This window comes from Colias croceus, chromosome Z (assembly GCF_905220415.1).
Source record: "Colias croceus chromosome Z, ilColCroc2.1".
Taxonomy (NCBI): domain Eukaryota; kingdom Metazoa; phylum Arthropoda; class Insecta; order Lepidoptera; family Pieridae; genus Colias; species Colias croceus.
In genome coordinates this window covers 3,070,174-3,091,899 of record NC_059568.1, presented here as the reverse complement: position 1 = coordinate 3,091,899, position 21,726 = coordinate 3,070,174, and the positions used below count along the sequence as shown (strand labels likewise).

Below are 21,726 nucleotides of genomic sequence, written 5' to 3'. Positions count from 1 at the left end.
ACTTATTGTGGTTTAAATTGATGTGAAAACGATGGGTTGATATTAAAAAAAATGAGGAATACTTATATCTACCCATACCTAGGCCCAGGCAACCCATCTCTACTAAATTAAAAAACAATTAATCCGGTACAAAGGTCGCTTTAATTTCGTATCATTTAAATCCAACCCCCCCGCAGTATTCAAAATTGCGTTCCAACGAGTAATCATGGATGAGAGTCCGCTCAAATTCATATATAAGCCGAGCTATGAAAGGCTAAAAGAACTGATGGAGGAGTGCTTCAAAAAAGCCGATGATGAAATACAGGAAATGGCGGGTAAGTTTTTTCTTTTTTTTTTCAGAGTAAGGTTACAACTTTCATATTATATTATAATAAGCAGGAGAAGCACTTTAGAATAGGTAACACCTCAAAACGGGGAGGAAAAGGTGGGGAGGGGTAAAACCCCCCCTGTGAATCGCCCTAAAGTTGGTTCTGGCACTAAGAGTTAACCTAACACGCTCGTCACTTCGCTCCTTCCTCGCTACCTATTTTAATAGTAAAAGTAAAAGTTAATCGTTTTTAAAAACTGAAGCAAGTGAGCTATAAAAAACATTAAAATTTGCAGCATCTGCACAGGTGTTTGCACAGTTGGAGGTTATATAACATTTTTTCAAAAAAATATATCTCAGAAACAAATGCACTCCGCACCTTGATATTTTGGTAAATAATACCTCTAAACCATACCTATCTACTAAACAAATATCAATTTAAAATGAGGTGTTACTTATTCTAAAGCTGAGCCTAAGCAGGATTGCTACTAGTACTTATAAACTATTTTGTTTGTACAGTTTTGTTATGTACAGAAAACATAAGTACGATATAAAAAAAATCTGATTTTCCTTACAATAATAAAAAATAATTAATTTGATATTAATTGATCAATACGTGTAACAGATCAGAGAGAACAGATCTTAAAATTTCTACCACAATACGTCATCATTTTTTTTAACCACATATAAATATAATAATGATTAATACATTACCCTACGCCCTTCAGTGCTAACTCATAGTTCAGACGAACCTTAGCCAAATTTATTCATCAGTTCAGGTGTTGAAAGATTAAAGACAGACAGTGTTATTTGTGTATAAATATAAATATATTATACAAGTTCACTGAGTTAATGTATTGCACAAATGTATGAAAATGTTTTAACAATATAACACATTTTATTCACAATATTATTATATTATAAAAGTGCATAGGTATTGTTTCAGTTATTAACTTAAAAGTGCATTTAAGTTAATAACTAAAACAATACCTATGCACTTTTCACTTTTAAATAGGCTAAGAGCACAATTGACAAAATTTCACATACATTAATTTAGCTATAGATTTAAGAAAAAACAAAGAAATAATAAGTACTGTAAAGTTGACAAATAATGGTCTTCAGTCTGAATCGTAAAAAGAAATTTCTCGATAGTTTATAAAACTACCAGCAAACCGGGCGAACTCCGTTTCGCCAGCAGATACACCTTTCTTTGCTATAAACATCACGGAGCTCGAGACCTTTCCAACGAATGCAAAACCGTGGAAATCTTACTTTTATATAGTAGATTTGTTTGATAAACTATCGAGAAATTTCTAGGATACTTCCAAAGAGAATGAGCCAGATGGGATCGACTCTCAGTATTTAAAAATATTTGAAAAGATAAAGAGGAATACAATTTTTCAAATTATGATGAACTAGCTGCTCCGCGCGGTTACACCCCCGTGGCTCCTCTCCTGTTGGTCGTAGCGTGATAATATTTAGCCTTCCTCGATAAATGAGCTATCTAACACCGAAAGAATTTTTCAAATCGGACCAGTAGTTCCCGAGATTAGCGCGTTCAAACAAACAAACAAACAAACTCTTCAGCTTTATCATATTAGTATAGATAATCTTTAAAAAAAATATTTAAATAGATCAGCGACTCAAGTATAAAAAACAAAGGAATAATAATATGGCCTTATCTAAGAATATTTGAAATTTTTCAAATCTATAATTAAATCTGAAAATACACTTTTACTTTTACTATTACCACCCTCCATATGTTTCTTATTGTGTATTAATTGATGATTACAAAATAAATTAACAAACTCTTTCAAAACAAATTTCAATCTAAAATCTCACATAGTATTTAGTAAATAAACCAATCCACGACATCGATATATTGATTATTTTTACATTTGATTATATTGATTACTAAAAACAACAAACTTTTCCAACTAATATTTCTGGGAAAACTTGTGCTCCCATGGGAAAGCCAAGGTATCGACTTGAGTACATTACAGAAGCCTCATATTATGTTCGTGTTTCTAAACTGATGCCAAAATAATTAAACTCCGAGTAACACTACAATATAAAAAAAAATACTTATATACTCCAAAATTTTCAAATATCAATTTTCAAAACGCCGCGATGACCATATTTTTCTATTATTTAATAAATTCTGAAAACAAATAAATATAATATAATAATTAATAAATATGAATGTTAAATAAAAATTCATTTTCCCAAAAAAATACTTATAAAGCACAGTTTGATTTTTTTTTTCAGATTAATTTCCATTAATTTTTTAATGCCTTAGCAGGGAATTATACAACATTATACATCAAGTATTAACATAATATAAGTAGTATGTGATACTGCAAATAGGTTATAGACACGTCGCAAGTATAGAGAGAGACACCGTCCGACATTTTGATTAAAACATTTTTACATTTCCGGCTTCCATGCATCCGTTGCTAGCTCGGACTGCCAATCCTTTTTCAAATGTGTTAGAAATTAGTTTAACGGAAAATCTTTTGCTTTCAATATTACCTTTTCATAAACATACGTAAGCCTCTAAAGTTTATTTATTTATTTATTTATTGTTTATTTATTTACATAAAAAGTTTAAATAAAATTACATATATTTACTCAATACATATTTCAATAGTATATTTAAAAGATTCAAAAGAGATTTAAATTTCCCCGTTAGATGGAAATAGATTACGAGAACTTTTCTTATTATTGCAGCTGTTTATTCAGGATCAAACCGTAATCCTGAAAACTACGTTTAATGTTAGGTATATTCAAAGCAAGCTGCTTGAACTTTGCTTTTATAAACAGAATAAGAAACATGTTATTTTAAATTAACATAATATATTCTCTAAGCAATAATAAGCTCGATAGATTTGAATCTACTTAAAACAGAGCGTGGTAAATTTTCTGATACATCGACATCAAGATTTTTTAATAAAAGCAATAATTAAAAATACTAATACTTCTTCGCGTCGGATATAAATACACCAAATATTAATATATATTTTTTTTATTTATTATACTTTATTGCATTGAAAATACATAAATACATATAACAAAGACAAGACTACAGAAACAGCAAAGGGCGGCCTTATCGCTAGGTAGCGATCTCTAGTAATCTCTAATAATAGATATTACTTCATAATAATTACCGCATGTTGAATTTTAAAACGAATTAATTAATTACACTTAGCTCAAACCTCAATCTAAAGGCCAAAAAGATTAAAGAATTATACTAATACATAAATTACAATAAAAAGTTCAGCATCCCGCGTAATAATTTCTCAGCATAGTACTTAAATAATTGCGTACCTACGTGGTTAGTGTAAGCTGGTTGTACTCGAATTATACCTTTATTTCATACGCAAAAGGGTTCAAATTCGCTCATTTTAGATGAGATTTTTGCTTATTTGTACTACGATAAAATATATTGGAAGTCGCAGTTCTGTTCACCTCACATCTGGATCCGAATTACTGATGACATAATAGCAATGAAATATCGTAAGCATTAATATTGAAGCTTTCTACGATTTACTACTGAGTGGATAATTTTTCGGCATTATATTCATTTATAACATGAATAAAATCGTGATTCAAGGAATTTCGATTATAAAGAGCATCATATACCTACTCTCAAGAAACTTCATTCTACTAAAAACCAAAAAATATTACCGTTAGATATTCTCATTACGCGGGCTACTCACCTACCTGCCGCAGGAACAATATTGTAATTACAACCTTAATTGGTTCCTTAATTGTGATGTGTATAGACAAGCAGGGGCAATTTGAAGAACAGCTTTAATTGTTCCGATCGCCGTGCAACCGAGATTGCTGCAACATTGCCCCTGCGGCAGGTACGATAGTAGCCGGATTTAGACGTACATATAAGTACACTCATATACATACTTCACAATTCTACATCTATCCTTTTTGCTAACAGACAACGTCACACACTGTCCCCGTATATTCGACGGGTTCCAGTGCTGGAAGGAGACTCCCGCCGGGACCACGGTCACACAGAAGTGCCCGGACCATGTGGTGGGCTTTGACGGTTCCAGAGATGGCCATAAGATGTAAGTGAACTTTCATAATGTTATGTCAAGTGTCTTTTAGTAGGGTCTCTAAGGACAGAGCGCATCTTTGAAAGGCTGGGAAAGAACATATTTTATAAAGAAAATATTTTTATAAAAATAAAATATGACTGTCTATATATAAATCGCAAAGGTGACTAACTAATCTATCAACGCACAGCCCAAACTACGGGGCCTATGCGGGATAATTTCGGCATGCTTAAAAGTGACAATGATGTAGATACTAAGCCGGTATTGATAAACTCTACCGACAAGGGATGAAAGTTGTATCATGAAAATTTATTTTGATAACGCGGGGAATATCTATTTTATATAAGAAGAAAGAAAAAAAAATCTGAAACATTGGTAGTCTAGGAACGTTTCATAGGTAGCGCCATGTCCATCAAGCATTGTAATAAAGAGTGTTAAAACAACGTACAATAGCGTTTACACTTTGTAAAGCTCTTTCATGGAAAAGCTGTCTAAATTTTTAAAGCACACAAAACTTTGCACTTCAACGTCGACACGTTAAATTAATTTTTCATGTATTATTATAATTATTATTCAAAACGTTACAATACAAAGGTAGCAGTAACGTTCGGCACTTTCGCTTTGTCCGAAAGCCTGCCAAAATATCACGCTTGTATTGACATGCAAAGGCCTTTAGCGGTAACGTTTTTAAATTCAACAGGCATTGGCAACAGGTTAAAGCAAAAATTCATAGTTAATTAAACACGTCAATTAGAAGTTCACAAAGGTTTTGACACATTCAAAATGTTCTTTTTGGTGTTTCGTAATTATGTGTTACTAGCTTTCCACCCGCAGCTTCGCCCGCGCAGTCAAAGGAAAACCCGCATAGTTCCCGTTCCCGTTGGATTTCTGGGATAAAACCTATCCTATTTCCATATATCCTCTATACCAAATTTCATGCAAATTGGTTCAGTAGTTAAGGCGTGATTGAGTAACAGACAGACAGACAGAGTTACTTTCGCATTTATATTTATTAATATAGATTGGTAAATTTTCATGAATTCTAAAATTGTAACAATAAACAATAGTGAAATGAAAATCCAATATGTGCTTTTCAAAATCTTCATCCACTTCTACAAATAGCAATTTTTCATACCACATAACATATTCCGGCATTTTCATCAATGACAAATGGTATATTTATCACATATAATTCTATCAACACTTCGACACCTAATAGAAGATAGAATTAACTATTTTACTTTTTCCATAGCCCTTCATGATCGCATTATGGATTTCTGCCAACAATATTCGCTCAACATTTATTCATTCGAGCGTTTGAAGTTTTCAATTGTAATATTTACTATTCATATTGTCCTCAATAAAGAAGTTTCATAGAATAACTATGCCGGTTCTTCTCCATAGATACTGCGTTCCGAATCGGCAAATGTTAAAAATATGTTATAACGATTCAAAAGTATAATTCTAGACGAAGTCTAATTGAATAAATAAATGTTTGAGTTTATAGATTCCAAAATTATTCTTATATGTTCTTTCCACATATGCCGCGGTGTTTCAGCAAATTAATTAGCTTTATTTGGGATCCACATTCTTCGAGCCGACTTAATCTAATCCCATTACTTAGGAGATGTTTCTTGCCTTATTAGGTCATACAACATCTAAATAACTTGCCACAATTCACTGTTTATACGATTCCAGTATATTATATTAACTTTTTTTTTGTATTGATATTAAAAATAGGTAACAAGTAAACTAAATTGAAGTAAAGAATAGTTCAACAACTGCAAAGTTTTGGCTTGTTGTAATATTTGATGTGATTATTTATTTGCGTGATAACTACTACTTATTTTTAATGAAACGCTGGGGTTTAGTTTTAATTACAGTTGGTAACTTTTGCGGAATAACTTCAAATAGAGTTGGCATAAATTACCTCTCTTGACAGTTACATATATTTCGACTTTTAAAGATGCATTAAATCGAAGTAATTTAACCTAATTGCTTCTGAAACTGAATCTCGCAATTCAAAACCGTTATTTCACATGCATTTAGAATGCATAAAAGTTGTTTATAGTTTTTTACAAACCAATCTCGTTCGAATAAATGGGTTCGCTCTATCGTTGAACTAAGTACACAAACGCAGTTCCCATCAGAGCATGTTTGAACACCAGTTGCCCGACTAGTTGACCAACAAGTCGCATTCATTCATATTATAAGGTTAACCAAATCGTCGCAGGGGAAATCTAGGTTTGGTATATACGCTATCGCGTTTCTTTTACGTATTTGAGCATTTTAATCGGAATGTATAAAGAAAACGAATCTAATAGATTAAATTATTAAATTTCATTTTAAAACATAAGCGAATTGCTCCGAGTTTTCTATATTTTTGACCAAATTTTCCTCTTCAATCCTCCATTAGCGATAAGTAAAAATGCTAAGAGATTTATATTTACATATCAATTCTGTGAACAGAAAATCTTATATTCAGTTGTAAAAATAAGCGATGGATATACTAAATAGCTACACTCATAGGACGTATGTGGTGAACGTATGTAGGAAAATAATTGAAAAAACCACACTGAAGATAATTAATTTATCTTATATTGATAGCTTTTTCAACAACATGGTTACGTACAGAAAAATAGAAGAGCTCGAAAAAATAATGGAAAATGAGGCAAACTGAACGTTTAGCTGTAAACAAGCTTCTAGTGTTTATAGTTATAACGAAGCCATTATAAACGCATTGCTTTGCGACGAAGTTGTAATTGAGTTTTACTTAATTCATAATATCTTGGAATCTTAACTCGTGGTTCACATCTTTGCGTCTAAAACGTCTTCACACTAGGCTGGGCTAGAGCCCAAGTTCTAGAGAACACTTCACAACAATTTCTCTCTTTAACATGGCATTTAGTTCGTAATTAAACGAGACTTTAGATAAGGATTTCCAAGAAGAGAAAAACTTTATACGCCACCGCTATCAGAACTGGTTGTGTACTCCAAAGCAAAATTAATGCACTTTTCACGTTTACACAGAACTGAGGTATCTACCAGGGAAAATTATAGGGAAATTCCTTTGTAAGAGGCTCCGTCTTTATTTAAAATGAAGTTTTTTAACTGTGTTTTAATGTAGAACAATTTTATAATATACATTTTATTGATATATTTTCAATTGTTATCAAACTACCCGACAACAAACCTATTTTGTTTTAATTTACACCATACTAGCTGTTGCCCGCAGCTTCGCTTGCGTGGAAAAGTTAAATTTTCATTGCATAAGTTTTCATCACCTATTTTACACCTTTAGGGGATGAATTTTCTAAAATCCTTTCTTTCTAAATTCCTCTTCGACGCCTACGTTATGACATCTACCTGTATGCCAAATTTCAGCTCGATACGTCCAGTGGTTTGGGCTGTGCGTTGATAGATCACTATATCAGTCACCTTTGACTTCTATATATATATTATATAGATTAAACTCGAAATACGTGAATACTCATCACATAATCCCACCTTCTATTTCCTTTCAAAAAGTTACCTTAAAGAACTTTCCTATAAATCCTCTATCCTGACAACACATTTACATAAGTACTTTACCAGTATGTCACTAATCCAGTTGAATTCAGGGCAGTTAGAAACATGTAGTTAGCTCTGTTAGATCACGCCAGTTAGTTCGTAACTAACTAATGTGTTACTGACACCTATCATGTGACAATTCTTGTAATTAAGTTTCAACTCACCAGTTATTCCATGAAACTGAACTATATATGTGATTTGATATAAACGTGAGATTATATCAAATCGTTATAATAGTTGAAAGCGCTTATGCGGTTAGTTTGGTAATATAATCTGGAGTAATTATGTCTATATATGTATAATATCTACGTAATTCATAACATGCTACGTAGGTATATATTGGGTATAATTATTGTAATATTCCTGAATACGCCTTTGGACAAAAGACTCATAAGGCTTCAAATTCTTCATAAAGTATAAAAACGTTACAAGTCGTAAAACGTTCGATGGAGTGACGCCTATAGGTTAAGTAATTTGTGATTGAGAAGCTAGTGCTCTGCTTTTACTCATTAGCCAATATTTCAGAATCGTCAACCACCAATCCATATTAAGTCAGAATGTCAAAAGCCATACACCTTGTTTGTATATTTCTGAATGAAAATGTTATCCAGAACGTATTTCTATTTCTGTCCTTTAAAAAACTGCATTTTACATGACGTGGTATCTCTTTCAAGTTTGAACAATAGAGAAAACCACGTACAAATTTCTTTGAATCAAAGGACTGCATAAACAAACGGACTCGGATATGGAAGGAATTTCATAAAAATCCAGTCTTAATAAACCATGACAACGGAACAAAAGATTGATCCATTGTTTTGGTGAAATTTACACCAATATTATTCAGGGTTTTTCCTCTGTACATGCAGTTATATGATCCTTTGAGATCTCACTATACTTTTTTCTGATAGCCGTTGGTCGCTGTTCAAATATTGACGTTGAAATGTATTGTTAAAAACTGAACACCTACGCATCTTATTGTTTGGAACTTACACGTCATTCGTGTATGTGTTTTATTTCCTCAGTATTGTACCTCACAAAGGGAACATGTAAAGTTCTATTAGTATTGCGTTCCAAGTTTTAAATGTCATCCACAACTTCAATGCCCTTTAAATTTAATTCCTTTGGTCTAGTACTTGGAGTTGTAGTTGTGAGTTTTCCCAAAGTACTGATTCTACATTAACAAACTTATTTATTTCATCGATGTCATCAATGCTTCAATTTGTAGTGTAGGTAGGTACATTAATTACAAATTATACATCTTTAATGTTTAAATGACATTTTTACAATATTACCTAATTAATTTATGTGATTTATATTAATCGGATTATCAATTCATCACGACGTCACATTACCAAATTTGTTCAAGTATTACAAGTTACAGCCCATGTATGATTTTAATTTTTAATATCTACGAATTCTGAATCAATCTTAACGCAATCTTATTGCTCCATCTTTTTCTTTTATTCCTCGTTTAAGTAAGATATTTTTTACAGCTGCCTTGACAATGGGACCTGGTGGGAGCATCCTGTGGGGAAGAAGGCGTGGACAAACTACACAAATTGCGTCAACTATGAGGATATGGGGGTAGGTCTTTTTGTCTTCAATCATCAAATTTTGATAAAATGTTAATTCTACTTTCAAAAATGGTTTACATTGATTTGACAATTTTCTTTAAACTACTACAACTGATTGTATATAAAATCCGTATATAAAATACTTTTTTATGGTTTCACTTACAATGACGTAAGAAATAACCAATTTTAATTAACAGAAGTCTAATTTTAATACGCTAACTTTCTTGATAAATGATAAAATAAATTTATCAGTTATCATATTCAACGTATTATAATTAGTTCAGGGTCCACATATTCATATTGTCGAAATTTCTATAGTTCCGCGAAATGGTCAACAACCTATACATCAGCGGGTATGCGCTGTCCACATTGGCTTTGATGCTGGCACTATTGATCTTCTTCATATTTCGGTAAGTACCAAAGACTATTGATTATTTATTGAAAATTAATAAAATAATATAAACAGGTGTAAATTTCATCACTTCAAGTACACAATACTTTATCAAATAGAAGTACATTAACAGTATTTCAAATAGTTTAGTGTGTTGGTATTTATCTTACAACTAAACAATTGCTAAATAAATGAAGACGATCAATAACTGTAACTCCAACAGGCGGACTCTAAACTGTACACGTATCAGCTTACACACGAACCTCTTCTCTTCGGTTGTCCTCACGAACATTTTGTGGACCGTCTGGTATATGGCTGTCATCAACAATGTGGATGTGCTCTTCGAAAACCCGGTAGGTTTATCAACACTTTGCCACTAAATCGATTTGATTTGATTCATATCTTTAGCGTCTTTAGGTCCCCCAGAATCAGCTTTTAAACTTTATAGTTATTCGATTTTATCTATGTCGTTAGCTTCTTTAGTTCCTTCAAAATTACATTCTTCAGTTTGGTCAGTTTCATCTAGCTCTTTAGTAGTTATTGCAACGTCAATTACATTATCATCTGTATTTTTGTCTACATTCTCATTAGTATTTTTAATTCCTGGATTGATCATAAATACAATAGCAATAGTTTTTAATTAGATAATATTTTCAACGATGACGTTATGTAATTGAATGAATTTTATTAGATCTGGTGTCAGGCGCTGCACGTGATTACGTACTATTTGATGGTTACTGGCTATATGTGGATGTTCTGTGAAGGGTTGCATCTTCACTTATCATTGGTTTGCGTAAGTATTTATCGTTGAATTCAGAAATACTACCAATTCTTTTGAATAGTTTTTAAATGGAGATGTAATGTAAAGATCTTCTGGTAAACAAATTTGAAAACATAGCAGTATTCAATCTTTCGAATAGATGGGCTTTCATACATGCTGGTTTTGTTAAGCATCTTTGACACATTTCATAGATATTTTTCCATCATCAGGTATTTATGAAGAACAGTCTACCGATGGTGTGTTTCCGATTCATTGGTTGGGTCTTGCCGGCGATCATCATGACGGCTTATGCGAGTGTGCGCGTCTACGTGGAGCACAAAACGCACCAGTAAGTAAAAAAATTATAAAAGATCTAAGCGAAACTAAAAGCGAAGAACTAATATATAAGATGTGATTGAATTTATGTTTATTCTTAATTCATTAATTGCAATGCTTTTATTATTATCCTATTATTGAGAATACAATTTGGAATATTAGTGTGAATTTATTTTTAATTGAACAAGCTATGGGGCACGATGCAGCGATTTGTTTTAAATTTAATTTATCATAGCGAAGTAAAATCTGTTTGGACCTTTGCGCCTATCTGTGGCACGGACAGTACAACCGCTATCCAATGCAAACTATTTTATACAAGTTCTAATAAATAAGATAGAAATCCACGTCCAGTCACCAGTGAAATTAAAACCATTGTTCACTTTAACGAGACACGGAAAACAACTTTTCAATTATATTATCTCAATATTTGCATAGCTATTCGCGTAGGTATTGCTTTGTGCATATGTTCAGCTATTATCCTTTTTACGCTCTAGCAATTGCATTTCTAACATTTTTTTTTTATTGCAATGCAACTAACATGATTTTTATGAGCAAAGAAAAATAAAGAATATCGGTAAAGTTAAAAGGGAGAATATTTGCAATGCGAATAGTTAAAAAGAGACAACAGCAACCGCCTATATATATTTAAATTAAATTTCATGGAAGGAAGATATGGAAGCGCCTATATATACATTAAAATATTAATTAATTCATTGTGTATATTTGCGAAAGTGGAATTTACGTAGGTATTATTGCCAAATCTTATTGCTTTGCGACTGCGGGATATTAGGTCCTATAAGAGGTCCTTCTTAGTTCTTACGCATACGTTTTGCGATTTCACTTTCATCATCATCATAGCGATGCGCAAGCGATTGAAAAAATTTGTAATAAGAACTCATGCGAAATTATATTACTTCTGCGTATACTTAGATATAACAATAGCGTTGCATGATTTTTTTAACATTTTAATTTCAATTAATTTATTAAACACATTTTTTTTTCACAATTTTACAAAGACAAATTCTACAAATTTTAAATCTTTCTGTTTAAAATGGATCAAAAACCGAGAATCTAAAGAAGTCAGTTACAATTTACATACAAACATACAAGGGAAAAAAGAGGTTAAAATGCAACAAATAATTGTGTTTCAAGAATTGTACATCCAAATGGACTATCGGAGCAATTTATTTCAGAGGATATAAGTTGAATAGACTTCTAATTCGTCTATTTTGTTCTAGCTGCTGGACGGATTCGAGCCACGCCTTCTGGTTTGTGTCGATCCCGGTGCTTGCCTCCCTGGTGCTTTCGCTGAGTAAGTAATAAATTATACTACACTTATATGAAAGTGTTTTTTTTTTTTAAGTGAAAACTTCTTTAGCGGCATTGGGTATAAAATCTTAAACTCGCGTCAGGACACGTGGCCTGATCGAAAAAGCGTAAGACGGATTTTTTTTGACGTGACAACGTCTTATAATTCGATAGAGCCGGCTGCACGCACGAAAAAACATGACTCATGCGGCGTTACCTCGCTCTGAGGCGTTCCGTAAGGCCTTCAACGACAAGCGAGCGACAAAGAAGCACAATCGGACGTTGTCACGTTCAACTATCGTCAGTAAAACGACTTTACAGACAACCAATTTTTTTAGACCTTATATTCCATGCGTAAGACGGATACCATTCCAAAATATCAAACATGCTGAACGTTAATAATCAAGTTTCCACTTCTGCCGGCACTCCCGGAGTGCAACCCGTCTTTTTTTTGTATCGTTTTAGGAAATGACGGCTACCTTTTATTTAGGAACATCCGAGAATTCGTGGGTTGAAGCTAGGAAAAGCTGAAATAGTATTCCACTATCCTTCATTGTTAGTAATGATGAGAATTATAAAAAGAAAATCCAATCGGATATCGTATTGGCAAGGCCCTAAGGGATAACAGGACTTGTATACACTCTTGGACTCATACTATCTAGTATAGGTATACTCGATAAGGTTATCAATCGAGCTGGAAAGATCTAGAAGCTTTTACTTCCAAACCCAAAGCAGAAGCCAGAAGCTAACTATAGTTTCTCCACAGTGTTTCTGGTGAACGTGGTATGCGTGCTGTACTTCAAGATTCGGGAAACGCCGCAGCAGAGTACCTTCCGTGCGCTGATCAAGGCTGCTAAGGCTGCGCTGATTTTGGTAAGTGGATACAAATACAAACAGAAAGAAAGAACACTTAGTGTACATAGAATTTTTTCCAGCTTAGTCAGTTCTATCTTACCCTCTATGTATTCATATAGATAGCGATCATAATCTGCCTGCAGTTTATAATTATACAGGGTGTAATCGTTAAGTGTACACAGGCAATTTTTCCGTAACTATTACAGATAACAAAAAACTTTAAACTGATATCGAAAGTACAAATGAGTAAAATGGCCGTAATAAATTTTTAAAAATAAATCGAGAAATATCCAAAAATGTTACATTAAACGCTCCCATACATTTGATTTCCCATACATTTTGTATTCATAGCAGATTTTCGAAATGACGTCCTCATTGTGCAATACAATGAGGAGCTCTATTTAAAGTTTCTAAATGAACTTCCCTTCAAATTTGCGAAGTAATTAAAGCAGAAAACCAAAAAAATCTTTTTTTATTTATAGCCATTTTACTAATTAGGTTACTTTCGACATCAGTTTAATGTTTTTTGATATCTGCAATAGTTACGGAATAATCGCTTGTGCACACTTAACGATTACACCCTGTATAGGTAGCCAAAAGTTTTCACGTTTGTAAATATTTCTCCTTTATATTTATACCTAGAGACAGGTGACGTCACAAATTCAAGTATACTAATATCTTTTGCAACTTTATGAATATGTATTTCGCCTATACCTTCATATATACTAGGATTGAGATTTAACCTTCATTCTGTTTATGAATCGAAGTGTTTTTACTTTATAGATATGGACTAACACCTAGTGCTTCGCCACTGCTCTGGAGCTTTTATATATTTTTATTATTTTTCCAATAGATGAACGTGCTGCCGGGTTGAATTTATATTTGTATTATTTATCTTAGTTTATTTTCATTATGTTAAAGGTTTGTTCTGGGAAATGTAATTTACAGTTCGCTTGGCTTCGCCCCTGGTACATATTCACGTTTTCTCTACATAAGAACCATCCTCGTACTTCAAGGAATATAATAAAAAAAGAATTAAAGAAATCGGTTGAGCTGTTCTAAAGCTATGCGCTTACCAACACATTTTGGGATTCATTTTTATATTATAGTCTTTAAAATTATTTAATATTATAATTTTTAGATAGAAAGTCAAACGCATAAAATATATCCAAAGAATATGTAAAATATTAATACGAAATACAAAACTACTCTCGGAGGAATCGGTGCGTGAATACCGAAAACTATTCTACCTTGACTTTTTAAACGATCCTTTTAAAATATCTTCGTCCTTAAAATCTCGCAGGTAACAACGCAACGTGCTGAATTTTTAGTTTTAAATCGCAAACAATCACGTTCATTTTAGTGTCATTACAAACACACATTAAATTCATAGGCATGCAGACGCAACCCAAAAAGAATCACATCCGACAAAATGTTGCCGACGTTGGCCAGTGGACTGTGTAAAGCAAGACTGGGGCGAAATGTATTGCCGATATAGGTCGGTGGACTATGAGTGCGAGGAATTTGACAGCTACTTTTAGCTATTGAAAGGAATTTCAAAGGGTTGGATATAAGAGAGCCTTCACATTTGGGCGACTTAGCAGCGCGGCAGCGGTACGGCTTACGAGAATAGAACCTTAAACAAACTAGTAAGAATTATATACGAATATTCCTACTTTGGAAATGAAGTGTTTCATACTTCGAAACTGCAGCGATGGTACCGTGCTCCTTACGCGCGGGTGTTCTTATAATGTTATGCATCTGACGCGCTGATAACGCCGTAGTGTGAAGGCGCTCTAATATGGGTTTTCATACAGATCCCGCTGTTTGGGCTGCACTTCATCCTGATCCCGATGCACCCGTCCCAGCAGACCGCGATTGAGCAGCCCTACCAGATCTTAGCGTCGATCATCACGAGCCTCCAGGTAAGATTATCTTCATTCTATTTATGGTGATTCAATGGCTAGTATGGTTGGTTTGTTTTGAATAATTCTGAGCAGTGAGCTGAATAAACAGGACATTTTTTTATTAAACACGATATAGGTAATAGGTACCTCCAAAGTAATAGGTACTTAAAATGGAAAGCAGCAAATGTTTTATACCGGTATTCAAATCGTGTATTGCTCAATTTTTTCGGGTTATTTTATAATTATAACGCTACTCTGATATATTGAACGAAATGGTCCACCATTTGCAAATGGAGTTAGCATTTCTGTGTGTCAATGCAAATACAATCGACGATAAAATTTAAAAGTACAATATTTATAATATTTTATTTGACTTATGCCCGATTTCACCAATAACTCCTAAACAGTCTCCTAAGTAAGGGTTCCTTAGTTTAAGGGACCCTTCAAATCACTACCAAACCTAACGATTTAGGTGACACTTATCTGTCGGTGAAAGCAAATTTTACGTTAGGTATCCCCTAAATTGACTTAGGTGACACTTAAATTTTACGGGTTGTTGGTGAAAACGGGCATTAGAGCATCAAATGTTAAAAGTCGGCTCAGTGTTTTAAACTTAGATAAGAGCACCACGTCCGTTAAACCGGTGTTACTGTTTAATAGTCTGTGGTAAAACTATCATCTCAGGACAGAGGTTAAGGCGTGAACGTAGAACCGAGAGGTCATGCGTTCGATTCCCGCTGGGGAACACCGACTAACAAAAAATTGTTTTAGTCTGGCAGGATACAGAAGGCGTACCACCTATCTACCTATTTGTATAAAAAATCGATCAGTGATTCAGATGTAAAATGCATGTTCCCCTTATTCCACTGTCCACAAGGGGACACGGGAATTCCCTTAAGACAGACTAACTTACAATTATTAAAATCAATCGTTCCTCTTTATTAGATAAGTATATAAAATCTACAATTATTAAAGTTTAGCTGTAAGCCAATTTATATCAATTATTGTTTATAAACGATCAGAAATACAAATCATAACGTTTTATTCCATCAAAGAAAAATTCTCAGAACTATCCACTAGCAATGGATAACGCAAACAGATTATTTATAAAATCATTTCAGAATATGTTTGTAGAGAGACATCACTTGAGTCAATAAATATTGCAACTAACAATTTTCCCAAGAAATCGAGTTACCTGTATATATTATGTAACAAAAATGTTTATTTACATTACGTTAAATAACATATTATTATTTTTGTGATAAAAAGCTATATAATTTACTAGCTTTGCCCCGTAGTTTTACCCGCAGTGCTCAGATCCTGTTGGTCTTAGCGTGATGATAATATGTAGTATATTATAGTCTTCCTTGATAAATGGTCTATCTAACACCTAAATAAATTTTCAAGTCGGACCAGTAGTTCCTGAGATTAGCGCGTTCAAACAAACAAACAAACACTTCAACTTTTATTTATAATATTATATTAACTATAGTATAGATTTGCTTTTCAAGCATTGCTTTTAATTACGAAATATCTCTACAATCTACATAAACCTCTATACCTATTTAACCTTCCGACGTAGACCAACTTCCAAAATATACGGTGATCGCAACGTCATCTTCCTAAACAATTACCATACCTATTCCGTGATAAAAACACCCACAATACTCCCAGGGTGTCTGCCTGTCGACGATTTTCTGCTTCACGAATCAGGACGTGATCAAGGCGTTCCGCCTGTTGTTGGACCGCCGCCGCCAGCGCCGCGAGATCTTCGCCATGACGGCTATTAGTGGTAAGTGATAAATTTGTTTTTAGTCCATTGAAGTGTTGCACCCGTCCGACGCCCTTCCAGCCTCCTCCACTCAAGTGACAGTTCAAGCCGAGGTTCGAGATCCCGTCAAGGGGGGACGCCCTTGCGCATGTCGCTACCGGGGTGAACCATCAGTTCACCCACGCTTTTGCGTTAAGATGTAGAAGTCCTTCTGGCTAACATCGAAAGACACCACACAAAAAAATGAAGTGCTGCAAGCGTGCGTTTCTCAGAGTCTAGAGCTAGTTGACCGTCAATTTAAACTATTCCATGGACTAATTACCGTTTTTAATTTCTCTATGCAACTGTATGTTCATTCATATCTCTTATTAATATAATCGTATAATGGTTTTGAATTTGATGTGCATTACTTTTACACTAACACACTCACGCGCACATAAACACACATACTAACATACACAAACTATTTTTGAAGTGAAAACTTCTTTAGCGGCGTTGAGCACTTTTTCTGTTGGGTATAAAAGCTTAAACTCGCGTCAGGACACGTGACCTGATCGAAAAAGCGTAAGACGGATACCATTCCAAAATATCAAACATGCTCAACGTTAATAATCAAGTTTTCACTTCTGCCGGCACTCCCGGAGTGCAACCCGTCTTTTTTTTATTTAACATCCTTGTTTATCTATAATCGTTTAAAAGCTTTTTGACTGTTTGTAGTATTATCAACTTAACTATTTAAACAAAACAAAGTCAGCCGATGGTTTCTGACACACAATACCATTTCATTACATTGAACATTGTTAACTCAATTTGTATCTGTGAGCAATAAAATATTAAATTACTTGTGAGTTTATCAATACCAAATATAAATCCAACATGCACCAACACAACTAGCATCTTTATGATTATGGAAACCTAATAACAGTCAAATAATATTTTGTAATATAATTTAGTAAAAAGAGTATACATCATACAGAGTTACATAACACATAACATATTTTATTATCCATTTGCATAATGCGGGAGCTTAGTTTTTCTCCATATAAAGATATTACATTCTCCGAATATGAAAGAACAGCTAAATAACTGGATGAGACGAATGCCCAAACTTGTTAAAATTATATTCACATATTTTGATTTTAGCGATATTTTTTGTCGTTTTAATCACGGTTTTAATAAATTTTATTGTATAGAGTATAGACTGTTACGTTTAATTTAAAACGTTGGTAATAAATTTCAAAACCTTTCGAAGAATAATATTTATCAATTTGACGATTTTCAATATCTAAACGTGAGTTTATGCTGTCATCATTAATTTAAATTATATTATGTAAGAAATATGTTAAATAAAAAAATAAATTAATCATTATGATGTTACGTATACTTCAGAGCCTATACCTATCTTTGACAGTCGGCAACAGCCTCACAAACGTAACTTTGTGAGTGCTCATGGGCGGTGGTGATTACCTCACTAGGTGACCCACCTGCTCCGTTGCCCGCTCTAATATAAAAAAATGAACGATAATTAAACGCACCATTTAAAATTTTGATCTTTCAATAAAAATTCCAGAAAAAATATGTTACATTCAAGAGAGTCCTCATCCATAAAAAGATACATCCATAATTTAGCTTTTCTCATCTCAACATTTCTTGTTCCACATATCAGAATGCCATTAATTCAATCTTGTAAGAATAGGACAAATGTACTATGAAATTCTAGCAGCTAGTAATAATTATTGTAGCATCCACAATCCACACGTATCCAGATAATCTTCTACTGTAATTACAATTTCGGCAAAGTGGCAGCGAAATTTGATAGGTGCGTGCTATTCTATTCTATTTCTATTGGTTTTAGGTAATTTTAATTTGACCGCTTTACGTAGAACCGAGTGTTCTTGGGTTAGATTCCCGGTAGAGACAAAGAAAGAAAAAAAATGTGTTAGTTTGGAAGGACACAGAAGTTTGGTCACCTACTTGCTAGAAAACACTATCAGAAAAGCAGATGTATGAATATTGCATCTGCCTCATTCCCCAGTAGGGAACACGATACTTCACCTTTAATCTTAATTTAACACTTTCATTTACATTTACAAAAACGACTTTAGACAATTATTTTTTTATTATTTTGTGTATGCACATTAAATTACCAGTGACAAAAAAATTAACACACCTCAAATATTATTATAAAGATACTAGCGGTCTGCCCCGGCTTCGCCCGTGGGACATGTTTACGTTTTCCCTACATAAGATCCATCCTCGTACTTCAAGAAATATAATAAAAAAAGAATTATCGAAATCGGTTCAGCCGTTCTCGAGTTATGCGCTTACCAACACATTTTGCGATTCATTTTTATATATAAGAAGATTATGTTACTTTATATTTCATCTATGTACTACGTTCCAGGAGGAAGCTCGGAGAGGCACCGCCACCACGAAGTCGAGGTCGTTTAAGCTCAATCGGTATAATGGTCAGGACGTCAGGCGAAAATTTTGTCAATCATTTATGTTAAGGAAAGAAAACTTGTATAATGTTTAGAAGAGTGTGTTTACAGGTGACCGTCAACTATAATGGGAAGGTTGAGCTGTGGTCACTTTGAATGTAATTTTTTTTTGAACCATCTTGAAAAGATTAATAATTCGGCTGTGGTATGGTGCGTGGTAGAATGTAGTAGGTTGTGATGTATGGTAGGATTGTGATGGGTAACTTACCTTCAACATTATACAAGTTTTCAGTCCAAAAGAAGTGATTTGCGCCTGTCCCCCAGACTATTTGCCCAACGTGACGTAATTGAGATGGCTACTTACCTTCGATGACCTAAGCGATCAACCAACAAATTTTTGGGAAAATCTCATAAAATGTTTTCTTAAGTGTGGTTTATTATTATATCACAATTGTTTGATTCATAAGCACAAAACATATAGGTAGTTGTGTGACCAGTAATTTTGCTTATATTAATTACAATAGGAACATATATAATATCCACGTTTTCTTTGAAAATATCCCGGAATTCAGCATGCCCGGACCAGCGTAATTCGACGACCATGGCAAAATTATCTATTATATAAGTATTAAATTATATTAGAATATAGGTTTTATCTTATTGACTGTGTAGTTTATAGATTTTGAGATCTCATACTTTATAACTGATTATTATCAGTGTTAGGTTAAGAAATACTTAGTTTCTATCGCTTTAAGGGCCAGTATGAACGGAATCGAATTAATTCGATGCTATCAAAATTTAACAACCGTAATGATATGATCGTTAAAGTAATTGTAATGCTGTATATCGAAAATTGAAACGAGTATCCACAATGTGGTTTTGATATACCTTTTATGTCAGTAAACTTTACATCAACTTATGTTTGTATAATTGGATATTTCATCGTTTCGGTTTTTCATGCAACAGACGAAATATTTAAGGAAATAGACCTGATAAATGGGAAGTTTAATTCTTAAAGTAGCAAAATTGTTTGTTACGGATATGGGTTAGTAGTAATACGATTGAATGATTTAAACTTGGCCCTCACGATAGTCACAATACCTATTGTTCTTAAATATATCCCACCAAAGTAGAGTTACTTTTCACCAAAACTTGTATTAGATAAATAAGTAATGTAATCTCATTTGAATGTAAACCTTGCATTTTAAACACATAAAATAGATATCGCAGTTTTTATATTTAAGACCTCGTGTGATTTGAAAATGTTCACTGACTATAATTTTGAACCGGAATTTATTGGATTTTTTAAGTGTACTTTTCACCAACAAACTTGTTCTTGCGAGTGCTGTTTTTTATTAATTCTATTTACCAATCATTATTAATTGTTAAATTTATTTCCAAAAGTCGATATTTAAAAGTTTGATGTATTTATTAAAATACCTACAACTTGAATTTGATTCAGTTTCACTTTAACTTAGTAAAAATTTCAAGTAACATTATCAATCACACGCTTAATTTAGAGTTTTAATAAATTACACATAATCTAAATAATTATAATATTAATTGGTGTTTAAATTATAAGAGCATTTAGAGGACACTTTTCTGTAACGGAATGAGTTTTAAAAGGCAAGGACCGACGTCCAGTTTGAATTGTTTAGACTGTAAGGAGTCGATTGACACCTGTGACCTGAGTTGGTTGTAACCTTATACGATATTAAATATACATTAAAAATTGTGTTTTATTTATGACATTCCCCTATCCTTACTAAAGAGTCCATATCCTATAGCTTACTAAAAAGTTTCAACTATTGCAAGGGACACAATATAGGTATCTACTTGTAGTAAATGTTAAAGGGCTGAACAAAAATATAGTAAAGTACCTACAGAACTGATAATAATTAATTTACATACCTATTTGGCATGAAAGTATGATAAATCTCGATTTACAGCACTGTTTGTAATTTATAGGTTAGGAAGACTAGGAAGGATATAGCTTATGAGGAAACACCATTACCTATCATTAAAATAAAAATGGAATATAACATATTAATGAATAATCCCTAAGATGTCTGAAATATTATGTTACACTAGCTTCCGCCCGCGACTACGTCCGCGCGGATGTCGGTCTTCGCGTGGATGGTTTATTTCTCCATTTAGAGTAGGTATCAATAACATCTTATAAATATCTATTGGACCCAATTCCCAAATACGGCTAGGCCTATAATAATACGCAACGTGTGTTAGCGGTTCTACGGAACAACGTCTATGGATAAAACTGAAAAATTAAGATTAATTTTTTTCTACGTATTTTTCCAGGATAAAAAGTATCCTATTTTACGCCCAGGATAATAAGGTATAATTATACCAAGTTTCATCGAAATCGAACCGCTAGTTTTCACGTGATGCCTTCACATACAGACAGACAGACAG

The 21,726-nt window shown here is 33.3% G+C and overlaps 1 protein-coding gene across 1 annotated transcript; it reads left to right on the top strand.

Annotated features, from left to right (window-relative positions):
* The first annotated feature begins 205 nt into the window (after positions 1-205).
* On the top strand, positions 206-19,306 carry LOC123705403 (calcitonin gene-related peptide type 1 receptor-like). Its single transcript, XM_045654148.1, has 12 exons — positions 206-314; positions 4,263-4,395; positions 9,447-9,537; positions 9,846-9,937; positions 10,142-10,271; positions 10,610-10,711; positions 10,909-11,027; positions 12,253-12,326; positions 13,089-13,195; positions 14,995-15,102; positions 16,759-16,876; positions 19,260-19,306. The coding sequence occupies exons 1-12, from the start codon at positions 206-208 to the stop codon at positions 19,304-19,306; spliced, it is 1,230 nt and encodes a 409-aa protein (XP_045510104.1).
* Positions 19,307-21,726: the final 2,420 nt, after the last annotated feature.